The 25,407-nt window shown below is 38.0% G+C and overlaps 1 protein-coding gene across 1 annotated transcript; it reads left to right on the plus strand.

Annotated features, from left to right (window-relative positions):
• Nucleotides 1–746: 746 nt before the first annotated feature.
• Nucleotides 747–25,407, plus strand: NEDD1 (NEDD1 gamma-tubulin ring complex targeting factor). Its single transcript, XM_039571221.1, has 15 exons — nt 747–831; nt 1,841–1,984; nt 3,837–3,931; nt 5,342–5,458; nt 6,620–6,760; nt 11,633–11,862; nt 12,831–13,032; nt 13,983–14,169; nt 17,410–17,541; nt 17,723–17,770; nt 18,190–18,410; nt 19,141–19,285; nt 19,598–19,754; nt 22,357–22,423; nt 23,114–25,407. Exons 2-15 carry the CDS (start codon nt 1,849–1,851, stop codon nt 23,216–23,218), a joined length of 1,983 nt encoding a protein of 660 aa, XP_039427155.1. The 5' UTR covers nt 747–831; nt 1,841–1,848; the 3' UTR covers nt 23,219–25,407.

Consider the following 25,407-nt stretch of genomic DNA (forward strand, 5'->3'; position numbering starts at 1 on the left):
AAGACTCCCTCGAAGGCAGATCTCTACAGAAACAGTTTTGCTATAGGTTCCACGTCTAATATACCTTTAAAGTCAATAATTTAGTAAATAATTTTGTGTTTAGGGGTAGAAAGCAGGAGTGAAAATACACAGAAGGAAGAGCTACCTTTTATTCTACCAGATGACAATAACGAAAAATCCCTCCTTCTGTAAAATTCAGCATGACCAGAGTAACAGTTATTACTCCAAGTCAGAAAAAACATGCAACAATTTTCTATTACTTGGTGTTCCTAGAAGTAATGTATTAACTACTGTCATTTATTCCGCTCTGTCACCACGTTATCCCCGTGTCCCAGATGTACGCTGTGCTGGATGCCTTTTGCTCAGCACGGGAACACAGACCTTCCTCTGCGTTTCCAATTCAAACCGCGGCAGATGCCGGGTCTGGGGCCCGTCCAATACACCCACGGCGGGTTTATTGCCAATTCGAGGCCAGCACCACCTTCCTTCAGCAGCTGCCAGGGGGCGCGTCAGGGGCCCGGCCCGGGACCCGCCTGCGGCGCTCGCTGCGGGACGGACCCGCTGACTGATCCGGGCGCGTCCCGGCCCTTAACGGGCCCCTCCGGGCCGCCGTAGCGCCGCGCGCGGCGCGCGGGGGCTGCCGGGACGGGGCGTGTGAACTTGGGCGCGGCGCGGAAAGTCGGGCCCGCGGGTGCGCGCGCGGGGTCGGGATCGCGCGGCCGGGCCCCAGTCGGGGCGGGCGGAGCCGCGGCCGGTCCGGTCCCTCAGGCGGCGCTGGGCCGGGCCGGCGGGGCGAGGAGCGGGGGCTCGGCCCGGTGCCCGCCCGGCCAGGTGCGCAGCGCCGCGGGGAGAGCGCGGGAGCGGGGCCGGGTGGTGGCGATGCTGATGCCGCGGGGCGAGGCGCGCCGAGCGGCTCCTCCCGCGGCCTCCGGGGCTGGAGGGGGGGCGCGGGAGACAAGCTCCGTGTGAGGCGGGAGGAGCGGCGGGGAGTGGCTCCGCGGGGTGATGCCGAACGAAGGCGTGTGTGGACCCTGAATTTCTTGAGTAGTCTTTTGAGTGTTAATGCTCCCGGCAGTTAGAATGTACGGCCTAAAGCTGTGTGGAAACGTCCCGCAAACTTTGGCTAAGGGGTGGTTATGTTTTCAGCTGAAGGGAAGGCTCACGTTTAGAGTTCTCGTTTGTTGGCTGTTTAAAATTACCGGGGTACAAAGTTGATAGTCAACGTTTCAAACCAGGCACGTTTTAAGTCTTAAAACGGTGTCAGTCAAAACAAGTAGCAGTACATTGTTCCTGGCCTTTTTGTTTTGTAATGTTTTGTAAGCTGCGATGAGAGGTGACTCGTCGCTCATATTCTACTGCCAAAGGTTTAGTTTAAAGGATTCTCGGATGTCTCCTTTGGAGTGGTGAGAGATGAACGCTGAATGAGTCCTTTAGGTCCATACTCCCAGCCTTCCCCTGCAACAGTTTGATTCTGGTTTGTATATCCCCATCTACTGGTGAGAAATGGGTCCTTCAAATACTCGGAGCTTCGTGGTAGGCAGCTGTGAACTGTGGAGATAAAAGCTTCATTTTAGTCTCTTGATGCCATAGAGAGGATGGCTTTGTGAAAAAGAAATCACACACTTCCTGCAAGAATTCAAGTAGCAAAAGCTTGGAGTGTCTGCTGCTTTCACTCGTGTATGCAGCTGAACGGTACTAACTGTTTAACTCTCCAAATAAATGTCGCAGTCATCAAGAGAACTTCAACCGTACCATTTAAAATTGTTACTTTGAATTGTTAGGTTGCCTGTTTTATATTTTTATTTTATGTGTTTTCACTTATTTATTTCTGCCAAAACAGGTGCAGCCATGCAAGAAAGCATACGTTTTGCCTCATCAGGAGATGACATTAAAATATGGGATTCCTCAACTCTAACTGTGGTGGAGCAGTTCAACCCACATACGCCCTCACATCCAGTCAGTTCACTGTGCTGGGCCAGCAATAGTATCCTTTACAGTTTCAGCCATATTTTTGTGGGTGTTCTGCAAAATTCCAGTGGTTTTTTTCTTTTTTTACTAAAGTGTTTGTAAAACACAGACCTGATGCGTTTTGAAGTCTCATATAAAAAAATTGGTATGTATTTTGTGGTTCCCCGTGTTGAAGGGATTTACAGAATCAGTTCATGATGGTAAATAATTCTGAAGAAGTTTCTTTTCTCTTAGGAGCCCACGCTTTTCTAATGGCTATAATATGCCTGAATTGCCTGCCAACTGTAAAGCTTACTCATTTGTTTCTTCAGTAGTTGATTATGATACTTGCTTTTAAGACAGTGCTTAATTAACTGACAAACTTGAACAAAGCAATTGCTAGTGTAGTAAAATTCTGTACATATTGTAGTGAGGAAAATTGTAATCAAAGATTTTTTTTTTCCTGGGGCAGCTTCTCGTTGATTTTGATAGTCTTTGATAGTGTACGCTTACCTCTAACCCTGTAGGCAGTGGTTTTCTTTCCATTGCTTGTAGCATTTGGAGAGGAAGCACAAAGGCGTTGGCTGTGTAGGAAAACATCCATAGGATGGTGGTGGTTTATCATCAAAATAGATCTGACCCATTTAGGTCTTTCACCTCTGACTTGGAAGCCAGTTCTAGGATAATGATATGAGGGGCCAAGTGTTGGATGAACGTGTGAAAAATCTCAGAGGGCTGTCAGATGAACAGCTTGTATGGCTGTTACAGAAGAAGGTGGTGGTGCCTTGTCTTGATGTAGAAGGAGGACAGGATGCTGGCACATAGCAACTGCAAGTTCTGAATATCTGTCCTCTAAGTCAATGTATGAGAAAAAAGTGACACCAATTGGCACACAAATGCATGTTTTAGCTATGGAGCTTTCAGAGAATATGAAGCACAGATATGTTTTCATGTATATGCATACACACTTGTATGTGTTTGGTAAACTTTATCTGTAGACAGTCTGTCTTAAATGCTTTCTGCTACCAAGTCTCCTCTTCATCTCCCAAAACTGAAACAATGAAGGACCTTCCTTTATAAACTTGTCAACTTGTTAGGGATAAAGCATTAGTTTAGGTTCTGCATAGTTTTGTAAAAGTCTGAAAAAGTGCCTTAAAATGGTGAAAGCAATAGCAAGCACTACCTAATGGTTCTCTTGTGTTAAATCCAGGCAATTAACCTCTATTATTCTTAAATGAGCAAGTACAAAATCATAATGGGCATTGGCCTGGAGACTAAATGATTAATCAATTTGTTTGGTGGCAGTGCAGGTGCAGTCTCCCTGCTCTGTAGTTCTATAAATGTTCCTATTACTTAGGGGTACTTGCTTTCATAAAAGGTCCTTTTTGGCCTTTTGTTTTTCTTTTCTCAGTACAGAGTGGGAGAAATTAGCAACTGCTCATTGTACTCTAGGAACTGTATGGTGAAGTAGTCTTAACATTTGTCATGACCAGGACCATTCTTTAAATCCATAGGCTACTAAGAGCAACAGACATTCCTTTGAACTAGTGACAAATGGGGCTCTTACTTGGGGGTGTGGGGAAACAGAATTGTGGACTGGATAAGCTGCCTTAGTGGTAAAGAGCTCTTAAGTAATACCTGGCAGATATTTCTTGTCTTTTCTCTCAAAGAAACTGCTCTCTTGCATTGGCAAGTAAGGGCTGCAGTTAATTCAAGAGCTTCTTAATGAAAGCTTAGAAAATAGCCTTATGTTTCTGTTTCTAGGTCCCTTCAAGGTACAGTCCTTTAGACTGTTTAGCCAATCTGTCTTCTGTTCAATAAGGGAAACTTCCTGTTGCTTTTATTAATCACCAGTATCCTACAGTTATGCTCCTTAACTTGTGACAAAGATAGATACCTGGCCACTGCTTCTGCTGCTGGTGATAAAATAGTTGTTTCAAGCTGTAAAAGCAAACCTGTTCCACTCTTCGAAATAGCTGAAGGAGTAAGTATGAGTAATGCTTTTCCCTTATTTTTCCCCACTTCACTTTGTATCCTGTGTGTCTCACATCTGTTCTGCATATTGGCATCAGTTTAATTCTAGTGTTGTTAGAATTGACACATATGGAAAAACATTTCCTTGTGTATTGTTGAACACATATAAAGAGTGGGGGCAATCGTGCTTTTAAAGCAGTTCTGTCAGTAAGAAGATACAGATGCAGTTATTCAAATATGATCACTTGAGGCAATTGGTGGTTCAGATGTGATCTGACGTATAGGAGATAGATAGACTAGAGCTCAAGTTTGAACTCATTTTCCAGCTTGAACTGGCAGTATTGTGCATGCCTATGAATTGCACCTGGGAAACACTGGAGTCTATGTAGAGGTTGTTCTTGGAGCGTACATATGCCAGCTTCTGGAATTGCAAGAAACATGAGAATGTGTGTTGTGTTCAAGGCTTTTTTTTTTTTTTTTGTTCCTCTGTTAAATGGAAGTGGGGCACTTCAAAAAGCTGGGCTTAGTTTTAGATGAGTCTCTTCACATGGTCACTTAAATAGCTTGTTAGTGTTCTAAACCATTGTAATTATTCTCCTTGGATATCTGTTGTAATGCTAATTTGGACTGGAAATCTTCTGAAAAGTTGTTCAAACCTTGCTTTTAGGGTGCTGAAAACTCTTCAAAGGTGGAGCGTTTGTCCTGAAGATTTCACTGAATTTGATCTATAACTGATGCAATTCCTTGCAATTTTACCATGTCAATAATTAGATGGACTTGTTTTTTCTTCAGTTAAATCTTGAGAACTTAAAAGTGAATTTTCAACTTGATGGAACTGAATAATAATTTGTCCTCAATGTAGGCCTATCACTAAGATTGACAGTTTTTTTTTCAAAAGCTGGTACTTCAGTGATTATTTTAAAAAGAATCACTTAACCAAATTATGAGGTTTGCTGCTATAATATTCCCTGTAATGTTTAGGGAATGTGAAGTATGTAACTTAGGCAACTTCTTGATTTTCTTCTAAAGAATTTTTTTTCCTTAACTTAGGACTTTTTTTTAAAAAAACCTCAGTATCTGAATAAAAGACTATGATTGCACTTTATGGAGCTATAATTTAAAGGGAAAATGCATATTGGAGGAAAAAGTGCCAAAAAATTTTAAATGGGAATGGGGAAATGCGAACATTTGAGGGTTTATTAATTAATATGCTTACATTTTAAAGTATATTAAATGTATGTCCAAACTGGACTGGATTTTAAGTGCCTTTTGATGGGAAATGGCTGTAGAGTATGAAAGGGTCTGTCAGTGGGACTATTCGTGCTGGTGAAAATGAAAACACACATCAATATGCTTTTAAGTAGATTTGAATAAATCCCTTAATTATCTTTAACATACTTTTTTCTTCTTTCTCCATTAGGCAAAACAGACATGTGTGAGCTTGAATTCTAGTTCTTCACATGTTGTCAGTGGAGGCCTTGATAACACAGTTAATATCTGGGATTTGAAGTCCAGAAAGATTTACCGCAGCCTAAAGGTAAGTTTGGCTGAGGAAGAACTGCAGCTTTCCACTCCCAGGTTTTGCTGCCAACTGTAAAAAATACACTTTTTCTAAGTCTGGTGTCTGTAGTATCAAGGTCACAGATAGGAGCTAGCACACATCTGGGTCTTGTTGAAGTTTGTGTTCTTTATGAGCTGTAAGTAGCAAATTTAACAAACATAGGTAACTTGGTGTTTTCAGAGTACAATTCTATACTTTTATGTGCTTAAATTTTCAGAATAGACTTCTTATTTTGCAAATTTTTATTGATATTGTCTGATGGGGATTTTTTTCCAGGAGTTGCATTCCAGGTAATTGCTGTTTCTAGTATGTCAAGTGAGAAAACACTTCTGTATTTGTAGAGTACTGTAGCAGAACTAATGTTGTGCAAAACTGGGAGATGGTTTTCTTCTAACTGATCCAGTATGAATTCTCTAAAACGTTTTTATGATGCACAAAACTTAGGATGGCTTAGTATCTTTCCCAGATGCCTTAAGCAGTGGTTTGCCCTTATTTAGCACCACTGTTTTAAGAGGCTATGAAACTTCAGCTTTGATTTATACATTTTTTCCTTGGACTTACAGTTTGAAACAAAACTGCTAGGTAGCCAATACATTACTTTAAATATCTATTCCTACCTTTTGGGTTAGAAGTACTCGATTTTCTTCCCCTATATAGGAATATAGGGAACTAATAATACGTTCATTATACAGAATATCATCACTGCAAATGACTACTGAAAAGCTAGTTGGTAGATACGTGTGTTAATGCTAAAGGCGTCAGAAGGGGAAGTTGGCAGTAGCACATCACATAAACAGAAAATGTATTCAAATATCACTGGTTTCTGGGAGACTTTACTTGAAAAATAATGTTCATAACACCTGTGGTAAATATCTCTGTGGTTGTCCTGTTAAAATATTGTGTATAACTACATGATGATCTTTACTAATTTATTAAAACCACCTAATGCAAACAATCAGAGTGGTTATGATTGATCTTTGGTATGTTTTGCTGCTGCTTTCTGTGATATTTCATAACAACTCTTAAATCTTTTAAAATGTTACAGATGGTCATAAAAAATCAAGCTGAAGTTTTTTTGCAAAAGCATAAATTAGGAAGAATGTCTAACTCTCTCTCTCTAACCTCCCTTTCCCGCAGGATCATAAAGATGAAGTCACGTGTGTTGCATATAATTGGAATGATGGCTACATTGTTTCTGGATCTTTGAGTGGTGAAATCATCCTGCACAGTGTTACCACCAATTTGTCAAGTACTCCTTTTGGTTATGGCAGCAGACAGGTAGGCTGTGTTAAGTTCCTTTCAGGTATTAAGCTTAATTCACAGTCTTTAGAAATTGAGAGTACATATCAAGAGCTTTTAAGTTTTGTTACTCTGTTTCATTTTAATTTTTAAGAGTGCCCTTAAGGAAAGGAAAAAGCAGGCCACTGTGTGCATTATAGCCTTAAATAATAGGTAGCATCGAAATACAAACTTTTCAAGTGCCTTAATTTCTATACAGGTTAGAGCAAATTTTACTTGTAGACACTGGTTCCTCAAGAACAAACTTTTAGACATCTTAGAACTGATTAAAGCACAGTTGGTTTTACAAACCAAAGCAGGATTTCAACTCATGACTCGATGATATTGTTGCAAAGGGCAAAGATCATGTAGCCTGGGTTCTAACTTATTCAAACCTATCTGTATGGTAGGGGTGAATACAGGCCTGTATTTGGAAATAAGTTTATTTAATATGGAGATTAAAATTGCACAGCTGCTCAAGGAGAAAAGTAATGAGGTTTTATCTTACCTACTTAGCTGTTTAGTTAATATTTGGGAGAACTAGTTTGAAGGAAGATTGTGCACAAGACAAATACAAAGCATATGTACTACTTCAGGACCTTGGTAGGGTTTGCCACTGTAATTCCTTTCTGCAGACTCAAAAGATATTAAAAGAATTAGTGGGTATGACAAGGGGAATTCCCTTGATATGAGCATTTGCAGTAGTAAATGAGCTGTGTTGTCCCATTGGGAATTCCACTGTGTGCTCTTAGTGAGAATTGTCTTGTCTTAGCGATAGCCATGTGTTTGAGTTCTAGACATGCTTTCGTTTTTTACTGAATCATTTTTACAGAGGTAGGAGCTGCCTAGGGGATGCAGAACTGTTGCTTTGGTCCTAAACCTGACCTTTAATGTTGCGAGGAATATTGAAGTTGTGACTTATTCCTTTTGTGTTACTGCAACAGCTTTTTCAGTCTTAGATTGCAGATAGTGTCAAATTAAATTTTTCTCCTGTCTAGCACGAACAGTATAACTTGGTGAAAAATCTCTTTCAATCTCATAGCATCTTGGGAATTATGGTATACTTTCTGATGAAAAATCTCTGTTAAATTTAAACTATCTCTGCTCTTAGGTGCTGCAGTGTCTTTGATCCATTGCCAATCCCATACTTGTGTTGAAGCAAAATTGTACTTCATACTTGGTTTGATCTTAAAAATCCATCTATACAGTCAGGTCATTTTTCTGATTTGATTGTTACGGTCTTATGAAGAATGTGGATGTGAGGCAGGAGCTACAGGGAGGCCATGGCTGGATTATGCAGCTGAGGTGAATATCCAGAGCGAGGACTATGCTGCAAGTTAATTGGAAAATAAAGAAATTCTTGTGAGGATGATTTGCATGAACCTGTTTGATATATTCAGTTCTTTCCGCAAAAAGTGATTAGGAGTAGGAGAGATGCCATGAATAACTACTTTGTCAGATGAAATCAAGAGGTCTGCTGCAAAGCTGAGTGACCTTTAGGATGGATAAAGCTATTTGATGTGTTAAAGTAATTGCAAACAAAGAGCTCCTGTTCACATTCTGAAAGGTCTATAACATTTTCTTAGGGAGAGCAGTTATTTGATTATAGCTTTAATTTAAAATGGAATTGAGCTGTGATTTTGTAATGAGTTGGCTAGTTGGATGTCCCAGTTTACCAGCTTGCCTTCGATCCTAAAAATGGTCTTTACTTTTATGTGCAGAAATGGCTTTATTGTTGTTTTGGGTTTTAATTGGAGAATCAAAGGATTGGTTCTGCAGTGGAGCAAATATCTGAAGACTTGTGTAATTCTGTTAAATTCAAAAAGCTTTTACTTGATTTATAGCTTAGGGGCCAGGTTTCCTTAAGAATAAACTTGAATAGATAAACAGTGTATTATACTGTTTGATCCTGGCACTAGTTGTCTGACTTAGGAAGGGTCACCACTCCATAGTAACTTTTTTTAGAATTGAGGAATGTGAAGTCTAACTAACCTTATAAATTTTAGCTTGTCTGTGTTTGATTCAGCATGGTGGAATGTAGTTACCTTGCCAGTTAATTTCTCATGTTGTGTAGATTCTACAACTAGCAGAATAGCCCAAGGCTGCCGTGCTTTCTGTGTCTTTAAACAAAATTCTTTTTGTAGGAGCATTGGCCTATATTCTGTTAATTGATTTTAATTTAGAAACACCTTTGTGTTTTATTAGAATTGAGTTCTTGCACAGAGTTGTTTGCAGATCCCGTAATTTGTCTTTGCTATTGGCATTCATTTAGACTACCAGATTCTTATCTGCCTGCTGTTGGGAGGATAAATTAAGGTTTGTTTCAAAACGTAATGTTTGTTCAAGTCTTCACTGCCTGATGCAATTCTCCTAGCAACAGGATTTAGTTCAGCTGTTTGAACAGCTGGCTGATTTGTAAAGGAGTGTGATGGATTCTGGCCACTCCATATACTGAAATGTTGCTGAAGTGGGGAGCAGTGGTAATATGGGGAATGTAGGCATATGAAAGAAAATGGAGAACTTGCCGAGACCTGTGAGATTAAAAGGATAAAGGAGAAAAGGAAATGGCCAACTTGGTAGGATAGGAAGGGAGGTTTGATAAGAGCTAGAAGAGAGTAATCTTGGTGGGCAGAAGGACAGGAGTGAGAAAATTAAACATGAACAGATGCCAGAGCAGTAAAGGGGAAGGTATTTGGAGGTGAAGAATTGAGAGAAATGTGAGAGTCAGGAATGTTTCACATGTAGATCCTGTTTGTAATTGAAGCTGTTACTCCTGAATCTCTCAGTATTTTTTTCAATGTAAATAAACAGAAAAATTATGATAAAAATGTCTCCATTGTGTCCAGTAGAGGACCATATTAATGATGAGGAGTCATACTCATTCCTATTTGAATATGCAGTTGAAAGTGCCACCTCTTTAAAGCAGGTTGAAGCAATTTGGTGTCCAGCAAGACATGCAATACAAGTGCTGGAAATGATGCTGGAAGAATATGAAGCAACACGTATTTCCATTAAAATGAAGTTAAAGACAGAAATAGGATAAAGGCCAGTACAATGTATTGTGGTGTGGTCTATGCCAGAATGAAACAATAGCTTTTTGAGAGCAGTTTCAGGCAAATAAAATATAAGAGCACTCATTGGACTGGACTTGAGTAAAGTACTTGATTCAGTGCTTTGTGAGAAAATACTAGAGAGGATGGGTAGGAAACTCTTTACATTGATAAATCAAACAAATATTTTCTTTCATTATCTATCTTGTTTAATAGTTTCAGTAGTGCTTATGATAGTAGAAGTAAGGTCAACAAAACTGGGGAAGGGTCTGGAGCACAGGTCTTTTGAGGAGCAGCTGAGGGAGCTGGGGTTGTTCAGCCTGGAGAAAAGGAGGCACAGGGGGGACCTTATTGCTCTCTACAACTGCCTGAAAAATAGGTACTAGCAAGGTGGGGGTTAGTCTCTTCTCACAGGTGACAAGTAATAGGAGAAGAGAAAATGGTCTCAAGTTGCACCAGTTTAGATTGGATTTTAGGACAAAATTCTTCTCTGAAAGGGTAGTGAGGCATTGGAGCAGGCTGCCCAGGGAAGCGATTGTGTGACTCTAAGTAGAGCTATGATGAAACCCAGTGGGAAGGCATTTGCCCATAAGAGAGGGTTGTATCAGTATCCAAAAATGATTGAAATTATAGACACGGGAATAACTGTGACAGAGTAGAAAGTGGGGGGATAACCGAGGCTCTTCTTTTTAGAGTAGGATTTCAAAATTCCTGAGGGAAAGAAGGCGTTGGATTTCTTAATATAAAATGACGATGAGTGAAACAGACTCAAAAAAGAAAATGCAATCTAGGATATTTCAGGGCGGGTATTTACAGTATAAAATGGATGAAGCGTTACTGCTGTTGCAAAGACAGTAGCAAAATATTTTGAGGATCATAAAAGATTTTAGTTGTCCATATTCAAGACAGATTCTTACTGGGAGAGTTGCAAAGAGACTGATGGTACTGGAAAACCAGTCCTGGGGGACTTTCTCACTTATTTTTTATATAGGAAAATAAAGCCTGAAGGAAGGTGAGGTTGCTGTTCATTCAAACAGGGGAAAGCGGCACTGGGGAGTTTGGAAACAGTTTTAAGTGTAAGGGCATTATGGTGACAGGAGTGAATAGGTGCAGATGGATCATAAGTAAAATCAATCAGGAAATTGAGTACTGTAATTTAGAATTAGAGCAGTGAGCTTCTGAAACATCCTCTGAAGCAATGTGGTGGAAATGAAGTATATTTTCTGAAAGGCAAGTAAAATTCCTGGATTACCTGGTTCTGTGACAGCGAGGCTGCGTGTGATAAACCACGCATGTTATTCTCTACTGTGGTTTTAGTCCCCAGGTTGAAGTCTGTTCTGCAGGACCTACATACTTGCTTAACTCTGGAATCTGTGTCTTATCAAATTGGCTTATATCCAAGTACCTCAAATCAGTGAAGGGGAATTAAGTTGAACATTCTTGGAAGAAGACTAGTTGGTGAAATAATGTACCTTTTCACTCCTTTAATTTGAGATGAAGTGTGATTCTTTTTTTTTGTATGAAGGCTGATAATTGCTGAAAAATTGAGAAATTTTTAGAGAAGTTTCCTTTTCTTGTCCTTAATTTTGCTGATCAGCACATATGGTACCCCATAATAGTAAAAAAAGTCTGCCCCTCTGATACCAAAAATGGTATTGTAATGGAAAATTAATTTTTCCGGTTTTACTATTTGTGTTTCAGAGTTGGAAGCCTTTGTAGACTACTTTAACTTCGTATTCCTCATCTGTTTGTGTCTTTAGAAAATAATTTAATATCGTGTTTAATATTGGTATTAAAATTCATTTTTATGTCTGTTTTACAGCCTATTCGACACTTGAAATATTCATCCTTTAAGAAATCCTTGCTGGGCACTGTTTCTGACAGTGGAAATGTAACTCTCTGGGATGTAAATAGCCAGAACCCATATCATAATTTTGAAAATACTCATAAAGCACCAGCCTCAGAAATCTGCTTTTCTCCAGTCAATAAGCTGCTGCTTGTAACTGTGGGTTTGGATAAAAGAATTATTCTCTATGACACTTTAAGTAAAAAGTGAGTATATGAAAGACCTTTTGATTTTAGAAGATTCGTTATTTGGGTTTTATAAACTGAAAAAACGTGCCGAATTATGACATGAAATAATTCATTCAGCCCCCATTCAGAATGGTTGAAGTGGTTGGCATATTGCTACTGGAGAACTTGCCCCATAATCTGTTTTGCTTTTTAAGTTAACAAACAATTAAAAAACTCCAAGGTGTGTGGGAACTGATTGAAGCCCAGATTATGAGTGATGTTCCCCAGTGCTTGTGTGTGGGCTTTTCTTGTTGATACAGAGCAGTTAACCTCTGTGAGGGACAGTACAGCCTGCTTTTCTAGTTAGGATAAAAGATGTAACTGTGGTGCACAGAGCTGCTGAGATAGGGGAGAATATTGGCTGAAAAAGCAGGAAATATGGGACATTGGTGAGGGGACTGTGTAGTAAGAGGGTAGGATGGCAAGTGGTTTCATGGGACATTGGTTTTAGCGTGAGTAGTGCTTTACTCTAGCTGAGTAAAAGCAGGAGTCTGTTTGCATTTTGGAAAGGTGTAGTAGAAGGATGCAAACTAAGACCTGAAGTTCTTCCCAGAGCTGTGGGAAGGGTAGAGTTGATAGGCTTGGAAAGCTAGAGGATGAGAGGATGTATGTAGTATGATTGCTGCTGCAAATGATGATATCAGTAAATAATGTTGGTGTTTGCTATTAAGAAGGTAATGTGATCCTGTCCCCATGAAGTCTTTTGGGGCATATGTAGTTTTTTTCTTGTTGAGCATGAATGCTTAGTATAAACCTAATCCACTGTGTGTTAAGATAGTTCACTGAATTTACTTGGCATTGGAAGTTGAACTACTGACCTGTAGCTGAATTATGAAAGCTTTGATATATATATATATATATATATATTTTTCTTTTAGATATTCTGTGTAGAAAAGGCCAGCTTCTGAATTCTAAAAGATCCATCCTGTCCTTTTTCATATTTGAAGGTTACTGACAACAATTGTAGCTGATTTTCCTCTGACCACAGTAGACTTCATGCCTGATGGTACTACTTTGGCTATAGGATGTTCCCGGGGAAAGATCTGGCAGTATGACTTAAGACAACTGACATCACCAGTGAAAACAGTTATTGCTCACAAAGGCTGTGTGAAATGCATACGTCTTCAGTTCAGTAGCACTTTTTCCAAGGTAAAAAAAGCTTTCCTTTTTATTGTTCAATATGCAAATTAATGAAAGCAAAGCATGAGTTTAAGTTCTAAAAAACGGTTAGCATTCACTGTCTAAGCATTACAGATGCCAACAAAATCAGATCATACCAGCACAGAAATTATAAACTGCTTAGTCTTAACTGCCTCTTTAGGTATTGTTAATTTGGAATTCCCCCCACTCCTAGCCTTAGTGTAGAAATAAGTGGAACTTAGTCTTCTAGGTTTTCTGGTGTGGATATGCTGCCTTTGCAGATCAGTTTGTAGCACCTCAGGTTCATTTGTAGGCAGTAGCAGAAAGGTCTATAATGGCCCTTCCGCTTAAGGAGAAGACACAGGGCTGCTCACCTTGAGATGTTTTGTGTGTCCTCTGTATGGACTTTTTGCTGGCACATATAAACAGTGGAGAAGTTAACTAAATAATAGAGAAGACTTAAGAGGTTTTTTCAAGGCTTAATTAGGCTCTACTGTATCCAGAAACCCTGTGCTTTCATTTAATGGACACTGAGAGAACCTTTGAAATGGATTCTTTACCACTCTGAGACTTTCCTTCTCCTTTAGTACACTTACTGCTAGTGGTTAACTATGCCTGTAAAATTTGGAGTCCCTAGTAATGTAATCCCTTATTTCTCCTATTGTCTAAACCTGGGATCAAAATTGACTCATGCAAGGTCACTCCACTGTTAAATTCTGTTGCTATCTTTGTGAAGGTCCTCACGGTATCTGTATGATAATACGAATGTTTCCCATGCTCTTTGAAGTTACATTAAGGTACCTTTTTTTTATATTTATAAAGGCATATCGCCTAGGCAACCTTTACAACTTGAACTAATTTTTTTTGCTGTTTTTAAAAAGGAAAGTATATTGGGATACATTTTTACTTCTGGCTGAAGGCATAATAAATTATCTTAATTGGTTCTATTTTTTCTTCAGTCTAACCTTACAGGTTCTTCAAATAAACCTGTGTCCAAAAGAGTAGAAGTCAAAGCTGGTAGTAATCTTGGAGGAATTCAAAATACTGGCATCAAAAACATTGCCTCTCAAGCATCAGCAGCAGTTTCCTCTCATCTTACATTGACTAATGAGAATAAGGGAGGAGAGATTTTTCAGGAGAAAACAGGTAATTTTGTATTCCTACTCTTACAGTATTTGGCATAATGGTGAAGATGGAAGCAATGTTTCGTGTTTTGACCATTACAGTATAAAAATTTCACTGAGGGAAGGGCATTTGTTAGGAAGTATTGTGTGCATATGCATGCACATCTGCATCTTCTTTTCCCTCCCCACTGCATAACACATGCTGTGAGACTGTAGGAGGTAAATTGGTCCTACTATAAGCTTAAGACAGGTGAAGTCTTATAATTGTGGTGGCACTGTGGGACTATCTCTTGCATTCTGGCTTCTTGTAGATTATGTACATAATGTAGTTACTGATACAATTTCTACTTGGAATGCAGAGCTAAAGGTTTGTAATTCTGTTAACAAATAGGAGTAACAGACCTCATCCAAAAAAAAAAAAACCCCACAAGCAAGCAAAACACAGAGAAAAAAAAACCCAACCTAGTCCAAAAACCCAAGTGACAACTGAACTGTATTTTTGTGAGAGGCATGATTCCAGTATCACATGGTAGGAAAGATGTTAAATATAGTTGCAAGGCTGATTAGTTGTATAACTGTACTTGCTATCTATGCCTCTGAAATTAACAAGTTCTTCGTAAAAATTCTGAGCATTCCGAAACTCTGCCACTGTGTGAAATGTACTCTTAAAATTTTATTTATTCAAGAGTTCTGAAAATATCAAATCAGTGACACTGCTAGTTTGATTCTTGAAAAAAATCCTCAATCCATTTTAATGCAACAGTACTTTTCCCCTCCCTTTTAAAATAAGGAGAAATACATTTAGTAACAGTAATTAGGCAATAAGCCACTGCAGTACGTAGGCATGTGTATTAATGACCTCCCTTGGGTATGCAGTAAAGTATGATGTGAAGTAGAATGTTTCCTGTGTATGCAAGAAGTGCTGCTAATCAACATTACTGAATGGTGAAATTTTTATTTTGGTTAAAACATATGATTTATTATCTTTATTTGAAGGTGTAATGTCTGTTACCCCTTAAAGAGGACCATGCATAATACATAAATGTTTTAAGAAAATAAAGGCTTACCAAGTAAAACAGTTTTCTAATCTGAGTGTTCACTTTAAAAGTAAACACCTCTGAATACTCCAGAAGATACGGTCTTTAAGGTTAAGAATGGGAATGGATGAGATACCACAAATGGCATTTGTTCTCTGGAATTTCTTCTAGAACCTGTTTATGGGACTTAACTTTGGAGAAATAAGGGACATTCAGCAAAGTAATCTGATAGCATATTTAAACAAAATGGGAGCTTTCTACCACAGGTAGTTTTAAGGTACAAAAGTATAAATGAAGTCAGAATGTGGTGAGAAACTTGGATGTACTTTGAGCGGGCTTCCCATAAACTCCTATTTAACAACTGTTGTCTGGTTTAGGTACTTAACTACATTTAGATTACTGGGAATGTGTAAAAGTGCACAAGACATTTTGACCCAACTTTACATTACACTTTCTCCACGTAGATCCTCTAAATTTTGGCACAGGTTGATATTGCACCTCTAATTTGACTCAGTATACCAAGTATTTACTTAACTAGCAAGTGCAATCCTGTGTTGGTGTCACAACTGACACATCTGAAGAAGTAGGGAAATGTAATACATTAATACATTTTTATATATTATATTTAATATATTAATACATTTAAATGTGAAATCTTAAACATGACTCAGGTTCCACTTAAGGTAAATACTTGGACATGATCAATTGCGGTCACCCACTGACACTGACCGTGCCGTAATTATGCCTCCCCTGCTGGGGGAGAATTTTAGAGTCTTTGCCAGGAGCCCGAGAGACGAATGGGGCTATCGGCCTTCTCTGCTTTCAGATAGTTGTTTATTAAGCCTTATCAGAGAAATAGAACCACTTAATGTGACCCAGACATAGCACAGAGCAGAGAATGCAGGAGAATGCCCAATTATCAAGATTACACAGTCTTTTAAAGGTAAATTAACCAATGGTCACTAAAAGCGTACATTATTTTTACTTTTCCACCAATGTATAATAAATCATCTAGTCACGTAGACAGGAACTGCGGAATTCTTTATCCAGTCATCCCAAACTACTTCTACTGCAGAATATGGAGTAGTAGAAGAAGAAGGAGGTCTGGAGAACAACAACAATCCTCCATTTTGAAGTTTTTTGCTTTTATCTATTTACTATATTAACAAACCCAAATCATCTAAATTTTTCACCCTGTGACAATCTTACATAATATTTATTCTATCACCTAGTTCACACCAGTGTAGGTTCTAATTCTTCCCAGAGGATAGGCAATTTTTTCCAAGGACAAAGGTCAAAAACAGTGCTGTCTAGGGGGGTAGAACCCTTCAAAACAGGCAGAGAAATATTCTCTGTACTCTGGGTTCCTATAACCCACACAGTCATATTTGGATCACTTGAGCAAGTAATCCCACATAGAGAAGTACTTAGAGGTTTTATGAACATTTTATGAAATTATGAAAGTTTTTTTGGTGGTTGTCTGAGCAGTTTAATTAACCTCTCTAAAAACTGTAGTTTGAATAATTACTGAGCATTTTTTTGACTTACGATATGCTTCCATTCTTCAGACAACTGTCCTTAGTACCATGCATACAAAAGCCAACTTTTTTTTCCCCCCTGGATTGGGTCAGGGATGGGGCTTGAGGGTAAAGTGGGGAAAGGTCTAGGAAGAAGTTTGGTTGGGGTTTTTTTGTCTGCAATTTTAACTCAAATTCAATTTTCTATTATTAGAATATATAAATTGATTTTCTAATATTAGAAATAAGCAGAGCATATACTAGCACTAGGAAAGCTTTAAAGAAGATGTTTCACATATTTTCTCTTGGAATGCTTAATGGCCCCAGTACAGCAAATTCCTCTTCTTGCAGAACAAATTTTAATTTTTATCATCTGGAAGTGGTTACCTTATTAGCAGAAGGTGCAGTCACTAGTTTTCACTTCACCTGATCCAGCATAAAATTGCCGCATCCATCATAATAGATTTCTCTGAACATGGGTGGGTTCTCCAGTTTTACAACCCTCCTCTTTAGCTTTAAGTTGTAGTCACCTTTGTTGACAGCCCAAATGAAGAAGTTAAAATTGCCCCTGTAAGTGGTATCCGCAGACAGTTCTCAAGTGCTTATTGGACTTGCCAGGTGTCATGCTTGGTGTGAGATTGTTCAGCCATAATGTATGTTATTTTTGGAAAAGGTCAATTACTAACTGAACGTTATTGTGTTTTGAAGGTTTTCCCCATAGTTCCAGCTTGGATGTCATTCCATCTAAAGAAACAGATCATGGGAAAAGTGCTGAATTAAATAACTTTGATGATTTGGGTCGAAGTAGTTTAGGAGATGTGTTTTCTCCAGTCAGAGATGGTAAGTTACTAATACTGAAATTTGTAAAGCATTGTTTGTGTGCATGTAGTGTGACAAAATGTCATTTAGGTCTTATTGACTGCTGTACCTACTTGATATTTAAATTCGTCTTTGATTATGGACTTGATGCAGTGATACAAATAAACACTTCATTTGTCTTCTGTGTTCTGCTATTTTGTAGATATTATTGCAAATAAAGTGACTGAAGATCCTCAAGGAAAAGGAAGTGGTAAGCATATGCCAGTGATAGGCCTTTGGAGGTCTGTGCTAGTTCTCACATGCTGATTTTCTCATACCATTGAAAACAAGCAAATGACGAAAGCAGACACTGAAACAACTTTTCTGGAAATTGTTTGACATGTTGAGGCAGTAGCAGGAAGTCAAGAGTATGGTTCTAAAGTGATTGGTATTTTTCCTTTATACAATTTATAGTGATATACAAAGGCTTTTCCTGCTTTTTTTTCTTACTGTTATAAGGATGGTAGCAGCATAAGTTGGATTTAAGGATTTAGTTTTTGCGGGGTGCATTTTTTGGCAATTTCTTTTGTTAATCAGTTTTGTGTGAGTGTGCAGGCATTTTAATTGTGGGATAGATTTGGTGTGGGTGTTTATTGACCTGTGTGTTTCATCTTTCCCATTTCATTTTAGGCCTGGATTTCCAGTCCTACCTTGTGGGTTTGGATTTTCTCCCACAGCCGACCACTGCCTTTCCAGTAAAAAGAAACCCAGTGGGCAGTAGTGCGCAAGGGGTACAGTCTAGCCCATTACATGCACTTGGGGGATCTCCAGTTAAAGAAGAAGAACATCCAGAGACTGACACTAAGAAAATAAGTCTTGGAAAACAAGAATCTAAAGAAGTCTTAAAGCAGGTATTCTTGTTATGAGTGGTCTTCTTAGAATCTTGACAGAATGTTACTACTTGAAGAAAAAAATCCTGAATAATGCCTCATCTAATTTTATTTTGTAATTCTGTTCACACACTATTAACACTTATCCATAAAACCTTTTTTATTAGGTGATTTAGGTGAATTGGCCTTCAGCAATGGAAGATAAATGTATGTTTGTCTTAAATAAGATCAAGTTACATAAGTTTCCGTGAAACAAAACAGGTAGCCTGAGGAGTATTTTGATTTTTTTCTAGAAAATCAAGAAGGATCACTAGGTGGTTGCACCAGTATGATTGATTGTTGTTTGTTAGATCAATTCCACCCTCTTCTTTCCCTGTTCTCAATCTCCCTCTTTTTCTTGAGATATCTTTAATATGCCTCTGCACAGAGCTTTGCTACTTTTGTATTGCTCTTGAGAAGTCTGAGTTTGCTAGGAATGATATAACTTAGTCACAGCAGTTTTGATGTGAAAATTAAGAGGCCCCCGCCTTTTGCACTTGCTTCCATGTGCCCACTTGAGGCAACTTGGAATGTTTTAGCAATCAGTTTTTCAGATATCTTGCTAGGAAATGAAAAGCACGTATTTCTGAGTAGATTCCTAAAAGCAAAAATGTTTGAAAGTGCATTTTGGAAAACTTAGTCTTCAAATGCAATTAGACAATTGTATCAAGTAGATTTCATCTTTAAAAGAAAAAAATATTTTTGTTGTCAGGTTTCAAAATCAAGCTTATCAAGCACAGAACCTGTAACTTTAAGTTCTTCACCATCATCCACTCCTGATGCAAATGACAAACTGATGAAGAATATTCAGGCCCATCCTGCATATGATCTACCAGTAAATGGTACTACCTCAACAAGTAAGTTGATAATTTTGGCCCAATTCTAGGTGTGGTTGATTGTAAGCTGATTTGAAATCTCATAAAATGGACTTAGCATTAAAAAAAGAACATCTGATCTCGATTCTTTAAATCGAGCCAGCCCTCCTAGAATGTCTCTGGTTGCTTCTGAAAAGACTCATTCTAAAGCTGTTTAGGTTTCTTTTACCAAGCAATATTTGAGGTAAAATTAATGAAATAAATAAATTTTTTTTAAAGTATCAGGGTAATGCAGAATATGAGGGGGTTTTATTTGTCTTGAGGGTTCTCAATATTTTATTTTCAATTGTAAAGGTTCAAAGATAACATCACCTGTCAGTGCTGGAGTTGCAAGTTCGTTGTCAGAAAAAATAGCAGAAACCATTGGGAGTAGCAGACCAAATGCACCTCTGACATCAATTCAAATAAACTTCATTCAGAATATGATACAAGAAACAATGGATGACTTCAGGTACTTGTATTCATGCAGTGTTGTTGTTTTCAGTGACATGTTTTCTTAATGGGATGTTTCAGCATTTGCTCTTAACAAATTTCTCTTTGGATTAGAAAATTACACCATTTATAGCCCTATGTTTTAAAGTCTAAGTATGAAACTTAGATTTTAATAGCTCTGATGACTAATTAGACTGATGCCTCCGAGGGCTGTTGGTGTATTGTTGAGAGTCTTTCTGAAGAATGGCTAAAAAGCAAAGGTCATGATGACACTGTAGGATTGATAAAGATGCAGACTTGGCAAGGATACTAAATCCTTGTGCAAGGAGTTGTACAAATGACAGGATGTGAGTCCAGATAAGTAAGCTGAAAGAAACCATATGGAAGAGAAAAGATAAGACCACAGTGATCTCATGGAATAGCTCCCACCAATAAGGAGCTCAGCTTTTGCAATATGTATGAGCTAATTAGTAGTACTCTAAGTATGTGTAGATTATTACAATAAACGAGACTTGCTGACCACAATGCCGTGAGGCTTGTCTCCCGCGACTCCACCCGACAGTGTATGACTTTGCTGACGTTTCCAGAATGAGTGAATATTTCTCAGGTGGTAAATGTAGTCTGCATGGCGAGGTTCTTACTCTTTTCCTGAAGCCTTGCGCTGTTTTCTTTCCCTTGTTGCTCATCTCCCTATCCCAGCTGGAGAAATTTCAATGCTGAGGAGAGTTTGATGTAGCCAGTTGACTTGTGTTGGCTTTGATTGTTGTTAGCTTGGCATGTGTAAGGTAAAACAGTGTGTGTTTATTTCTGCTGGTGAAGCTTTGCATTGAAATAATGTCTGTGCTGTAAGTGATGGTTGGTGTCAGATTACTTTGTGGATCCAACCAACATTCCAAGTGTTCTGAAAGAATTCAAATTAGCACAGTTCTATTTAGAGTGGAGTTTGAAGAAGGTGAAGAAGTTAAGAGAATCGTATCTAGGGGATCACTTCTCAACCCATGTTTAAGATGAAATAGGTTGAATGGCGATGATGGAGAGGAGAAGAATTGCTGGGCAGGGGAAATGCTGCTGTCTTGATGACAAAAAGCAATGCAAAACTATCTTAATAGGTCTGTGTACTATGGCTGTTCTGTATCTGCCAACAGAAAAAATACATCAGATGTTATTTAATGTCTTTACATAAATATAATATGGTAAAACTCACCTGGGATTTTTTGGCAATAAACATGCATCTGATGAAAACCTGTAACTGATGTGACTTAAAATGCAGTCTATGTATTGCAGATGTGTTTTCTTGAAAGTCTGTGTTCAGGCATCCCAGAGTTAGAAGTTATGCTTGCCAGTCTTTTACTTCCAGTACCTGAGATCTGGAGCCTTAAATACTGTGTTTTTCCTCTGACCTATACTTTCTGGAGTGACTGGAAAGGTGTGCTGGCCCCTTTCCCAGTTGTAAGTTGCAGATACATTTAAACTGATCATAAAGGATTGTTAGTACTGGAGTCAGTAAGAGGGAAGGGAACTATTGCAAGCTTCTCATTGATGTAACTACCTTTCAGTCTCTGGAATCTAAAGAAAGGATTTTTTTTCTTCCTCGCCTGAAATTCATTCCTCCTCAAGTAATGGGGGGAAAAGCCCTGGGCCTTTAGGAAAGGACTAGGAATAATATATGATTAATTTGGTTCCAAAAAGATGTTTGTTTCTTTATCTCCCGGTCTTTGGGAGATAACCTCTATCTTTGGATTTATAAGGTGCTAGCTGGCATCTATACTTGATACACTCAAAGAAGATTGCCTTCAGTAGGAGTTCTGTAGCGCAATAATCTATGGAAAGAGAAAGTGAAGATTCCCTTTGGGTTTGCTGTATGTTTGAAGAAAGGAAAATGAAGTAAGGTCTGTGTGCATCCGCTTAAGAAACACCTTGCTTTGTCAGGCTAGTGGTACCTATAGCACAGTACTCAGTCCTAGATAACTGCACTGTGCTGCACTCTTCAGGAAGAACTTGTGAGCTGTCCTCCTTGTTCTTCCTCAGCATCTGGAACTGCTGTATTAGTCTCCTGTTCAGAGACTATTTTCAAGCATGGCTTTTGTAGTGTGGAATGGTTGTCCATGAATTAATGAATTCATGTCCACAGATTAACCTGGAATTGTCTATGGGCTTGAGGGTAATGTATCACTTACCACAGTTGATGTTTTGGGCCCTTTTACAAAAAGGTGCTCAAAGTTATGTCCTGAAAAGGTGTATCTCCAAGTACAGATAAATATCTTTCTCTGTGGTGCTTGTGATCAAGGGATTGAAAATCAGCTTTGAATGGTAAAATAAAAGGAGTTTATAGTTTGCAAGTGAAAAAAGAATCTTGATATCACCATATATATGTTTATGTTTCTAAACTTAAAAGGTTCTACATCTTTGTGTATGCTCAAAAAATGGTACTTAAAAAATCAATGTCACAACAAAAGCATTCCAAAAATATGTCGTAGAGGATTATGTTCCATGGTCTAAGGGTTTCTAGACTCTCGTTGGGAGTGAAGGTGAGGAATTGTGAAGTTTTGGGTGCTGAGGGTTGGAGAGAGACTGGTTCCTAAATAAGTCTAAGCATTGTCCTTTTGCAATTCTTCCCCCAGAGAAGCATGCCATCGAGACATTGTGAATTTGCAATTGGAGATGATCAAGCAATTCCATATGCAGTTGGTACGTACAAAGACCATGATGGGAAATGTATTCACTTTTCAATTTTGGTAATACCAAATTTGGTAATATCAATCTTTTCTCAAAACTGAAAATGTATTTTATTTATTAAGACCAAGAAAGGGAGGATTTGATATGGAGGGGGAAAGTATGAATGGGAATCCGTTAAATTGTTTTTTGTTTGATTGATTAATAAAGGGAACCTGGGGATTGAGTAGGTATAAATTCCATATTTCAGGAGTTTTAAACAAGTGGAGATGTCCTTTGGAAAGGGCCAAAGTCTGGGTAAGGAGAAGAAAGATGGAATTCAAATAGAAAGCTTCACTTGTATGTACTATATGCATACTGAGCTGTTCTGTATTCTTTAGCTTCACCTTTTTATGAATCTTTGTTCTTTTGATCTGCGTTAAAAAGACCTTGTCTCAGTACTGAGCGTTTAATGGAACCTGCATTAGGAGATTCTCATCCTGAAGAACTGCAAAATATCCTTTGATAAAATATTCACTAATGTATTAATGATCAAAATGCTGTATGTCAGCATAAAAAGGAAAATCTTACTTTTCTTATCAGAAGTTTTTAAAAACAGAATTATCTGCATTATTTCATTTTCAAAAGAAATATGAAAGCCAGTAGGGTAAAACTGGAGTTACTAACTTTATTACTACTGATTGGGACTTTTTTTCTTTTCTGTAGAATGAAATGCACGCTTTACTTGAAAGATACTCTGTAAATGAAAGCTTAGTAGCTGAAATTGAGAGACTGCGAGAGGAAAACAAAAGACTGAGGACTCACTTCTGAAAAATTTACTTTGCTAATTTTATTAGCATGAACTCACTACAGGTGATGTGTTGTCTATGGCAGATCATCTATCATCATTGAAGTATTGTTTGAAGACCTGCTATTATTTTGAACATGAATCTGTTCTTCTAAGTAACTGGTGTAAGATACTATATGTAATTATAAAATTTGTAGCAGATAGGCACTGTATAAAGAACATTTGCATCCTCATGCTAACCACCTTGAGACGCAGCCGTCTAACAGAAAAACTGAAAGGACAAGTACATTATTGGAGTTTTAGCAATATGTAAAGTGCCTTTTCATAAACAAAATTAAACCAGGACAGATGCTTTTACTGTAAGAACTTTTTTATATATACCTACTTTTCTATCTGCTTCTTTATTCTGCTGCTGTCAGAAACAATCACTACAGCTTGCCTTTCAGATACTTTCCTTGAAGAAAAAGGGGAGCGAAAGCTCCTCTTTTGCACAACACGGAGTCTTGTTTACAAAGAGTTGGAAAGTACAGTAGTCAGTTAAGTTCGTTCAACTGGCAACTCTTCAGTCCTGAGTAAAACTAGAGCTTGAAAATATTCCCAGATTTCGTGCCACAATCTTTCTTGTTGAATTCATAAGTTTGTTGTTCTAACAAATGCTACATCAACTACACAATGAGATTTTTTGTTATTACTTTGGCTATGAATTAGAATTCTTTTTATTTACATGTATTTGAATGTTGTCATAGCTTGTCTGATTTGAATGCAACTTTAGTCTTCAAAATGTAAGTATATTGATAATGTAGCCATTAATAATGCGGCAATGTGTAAATGAGGTCTTTCAGTCTTTGACTCAAGCACCTTTTGTGCCCAACCTCCCCTTCCATTCATAGTGAACAACACTTAATACTGAGCAGTTTTGTTGCGATTTTGAGTCTTCTTGGTTAGCATTATTGTGGCCTTCTTGAGATAGCTGCCTAACAAATCTATTATCTTGTATGATTAACAGCCATTAAAGAGAGATCATTACTTCAGTAGCATAATAGTGTGTATTATTATAATCATACTGGTGTGTAAACATTTCTGAAATGAAGCTCAGTGTGAAGTCCTGACTGTTGAAGCGTGTGGGATATTTGGCATGGCCTTTATTTTGCCAAGAAGATTTAATTTAATCTTAAATTTTAAATTTCTTTAAAAATTAAATTAAAATGTTAAAGTGAGTTAAATTTTTTTCTGAAAGACGACTTCTACAGGTGCTTCGTGCTATTTAAGTTGTTCTGGAGGCTTCTTAATTTTCCCTCTAATACTTGCTTGTTTCTTTTCACAAATTCAAAACTCAAAGGAAGTCTGAAGAACATGGCAGGTTAATTAGTTACAACATCTAGTGTTTAAATCCATGATGACACTCTTCTACTAAGTGAGTAGATAAATAATGAAAGCCATACTATATAGTATAACTTATTTTTATATGTTGCAAAACTAAAAGAAAAACTCCAAACCTGTCTATAACTTTTCCTTACCTTTTTTTTAAAAAGAGACTTCCTTTTTGTAATGTTATTCAATGAAAAACCATCTTGTAGCAAAATGAGGGTGTTCAAGTAGCCTTTAATATTAGGAAAATGACTTTAAATGTCTGTTCTACTGCTTTTATAAGCTTTAAAAAATATTTCTATATTACATATAACTTCATAGTGAAAGGAAGCAAAGAACATTGGGGGTTTTTTACTAACTTAACACAGTCTAGAGAGCTCTATGGTAAGTTCATGTGATATGTAAGCTTGACCTATAGACTACACAGTTCATGAAGACAGTAGTAGTTGAAGGTAGCAAAAATATCTTAGCATTCTTCTACGTGCTTTCCAGTGTTAATGAAGTAACCTTGCATATTTCCGTCTCTTGGTTTGTTTCTTCAAGTGCTCTTGCTGGTGTACCCGGATGACAGCAGGGAATTAGACAAGTATCTTGGGTATTTTGCTTGTAGGTAATTTGTTTTCTTGACTCAGAACTGTATAATGCTTTTAATTCCCAAATGGCAGTGACTAGAGCAAGAGTGATTAAAAATATTTTTAGGGCTTTTGTCCGTATCTCAGGATTACTGTAGCGCAAGTGGCTACACATGGTATGTGGAGACCCACTCTGCCTATCACTATAAGGGTATGTTTTGCCTTGTACTCAATCTGATTTGTATGTTAAAATAAAGCTTGTTTTAACCTTT

This window comes from Corvus cornix, chromosome 1A (assembly GCF_000738735.6).
Source record: "Corvus cornix cornix isolate S_Up_H32 chromosome 1A, ASM73873v5, whole genome shotgun sequence".
Lineage (NCBI taxonomy): Eukaryota > Metazoa > Chordata > Aves > Passeriformes > Corvidae > Corvus > Corvus cornix.

Excerpts from the sequence above, each read along its gene's own strand:
- NEDD1 (XM_039571221.1), top strand. The coding sequence starts at position 1,849 with ATGCAAGAAAGCATACGTTTTGCCTCATCAGGAGATGACATTAAAATA. Across the intron at positions 19,286-19,597 it reads AAATGGTACTACCTCAACAA|GTTCAAAGATAACATCACCT; the intron begins GTAAGTTGATAA and ends TCAATTGTAAAG. Across the intron at positions 19,755-22,356 it reads GAAACAATGGATGACTTCAG|AGAAGCATGCCATCGAGACA; the intron begins GTACTTGTATTC and ends TTCTTCCCCCAG.